This window comes from Limulus polyphemus, unplaced genomic scaffold (assembly GCF_000517525.1).
Source record: "Limulus polyphemus unplaced genomic scaffold, Limulus_polyphemus-2.1.2 Scaffold6284, whole genome shotgun sequence".
NCBI lineage: Eukaryota > Metazoa > Arthropoda > Merostomata > Xiphosura > Limulidae > Limulus > Limulus polyphemus.
Genome location: NW_013671894.1, coordinates 38,007 through 39,724, shown reverse-complemented (window position 1 = coordinate 39,724; position 1,718 = coordinate 38,007). Strand labels below are relative to the sequence as shown.

At 29.3% G+C, this 1,718-nt stretch overlaps 1 protein-coding gene across 1 annotated transcript in view; it reads right to left on the bottom strand.

The window, feature by feature from the left end:
* Positions 1-1,718, bottom strand: part of LOC106473573 (mannosyl-oligosaccharide 1,2-alpha-mannosidase IA-like) — a 40,847-nt gene that overhangs the window by 4,620 nt on the left and 34,509 nt on the right. The window contains 1 exon segment of the mRNA XM_013934259.2: positions 454-564. Coding sequence (XP_013789713.2) covers positions 454-564 — 111 coding nt within the window.

Below are 1,718 nucleotides of genomic sequence, written 5' to 3'. Positions count from 1 at the left end.
ACACACACACACACACACACACACACGCAATTTTCAAACATTAAGTCCTAATCCACGTATCAATTTACGTGTAGCTAAACAAGTACACACAATAGCTCATTTAAAAAACAAGAACCAAGTTGCAATACTACACTTTCTGTTTAGTTGAACATAGAAACTCTAGACCTGAAAATACAGCAAATACAAGGATCTATTTTCAAAACTAACAAAGATATAATATGGATAAACTTATGCAACTATGTCCATATGGTAAACAAACACTAATATTTTTAATACCAGAAAAACTGCTTCATTAATTTGTGAAAACACACACACATTTTTTGTAAAGTTATATAATACTTCCTACTTCAGTAAAAGTGACACTAAAATGTTTCGTAAACAAAATTATTAGTTATGCAGAGATATTATTTTCTGATTATAAAGTATTTAAAAAAAAGCAATATGTTTACTTACCAGACCTCTGGTAAGATTCATGGCAAGTGTTCCCAATATCTTTAGCCAATTCTATATAGTGCTTTTTATGGTCATCAGGGAGTGACTGCGATCCTAAGGCTAACATTCCACCTGTTACAATTGTTGAAAAAAAAAAGAATTAGTCTTCTTTCAAAATAATTAACTTTGTAAAGTCACATGGACATCTACTAAAGACATTGTTTCTTTTTTATATATTTAATAGCTTAAAGCACTTTACTGCTAATCCTAAAGCTGGGAATGATGATTTAATTTCAAAAATATTTTATACAGGTTACTTTGTCAGCAAGTGTTTTCATTAAGTACTTCCATTTGGTAACTCTTGTTAAATATAAAACATAAAAAGTTTCAATATAGTTCTAAGTATTTTCAAAACAAAGTAAAAGTGAAAATTAAGAATTTCTTCACTTAGCCATGGCCTATAAAATTTATTACACTATCTGGATTGTTTTATCTCAAAAAATTAAATTTCCCTTTTTCAGAAAATCTTTAAAGATGGTAACTGACAGCCATCAGAAGGTGTTTCAATGTGCTTTTAGCTTGTGTGTTTTACTTTGGTTTATTATTCAATATGTTCATATCAACCTTTTTATAATTTAAAATTTACTAAAAATATACAAAAGTAACTATGGATTAGGTCTCAAATAACAGAGAAAGCAAGGTGGGTGAATTTATGGAATAAAAAAAATCAGTGTTATTAGTCTGTTTTTATGCATTTTACATTGCACAAAATGTGCTTCCAATGAATGTTATACACAAGTTATGATTTGATATTTTACTGCAATAATATCCTTTACATGTGCTATCTTGTCTTTTTTTTCTGTTGAATTGTAAAACATGATATTGTGATAATTTTTTTAATTAAATAACTCAAAATATAATTCCTGCTGAATATTTTCAATTCTAGTAAGCAAGATAGAATTCAGAATTTTCTCACAAAGATACAAAAAGTACTACCTATGCATAGCTGTCCTTAATTTTAAAGTGATAGACTAGGGCAGCTAGTCAACATCTACCTCCAACTCTTGGGCCATTCGTGTTGAATCTAATAATAGGATTTGATAGTTACTCTTATAATGCACCCTTGGCTCCATAGTGCAGAGCACATTTTCACAGACCAAGCACACTTACCACCAAGTTATATTTGGCTGATACCAATCAAATCTTTATAATTATCCACACAGTGGTCAGTACTACTGTAAGAATAATAGTTCTTTATCAATAATCAGAATGTTATGTCAGAGGTT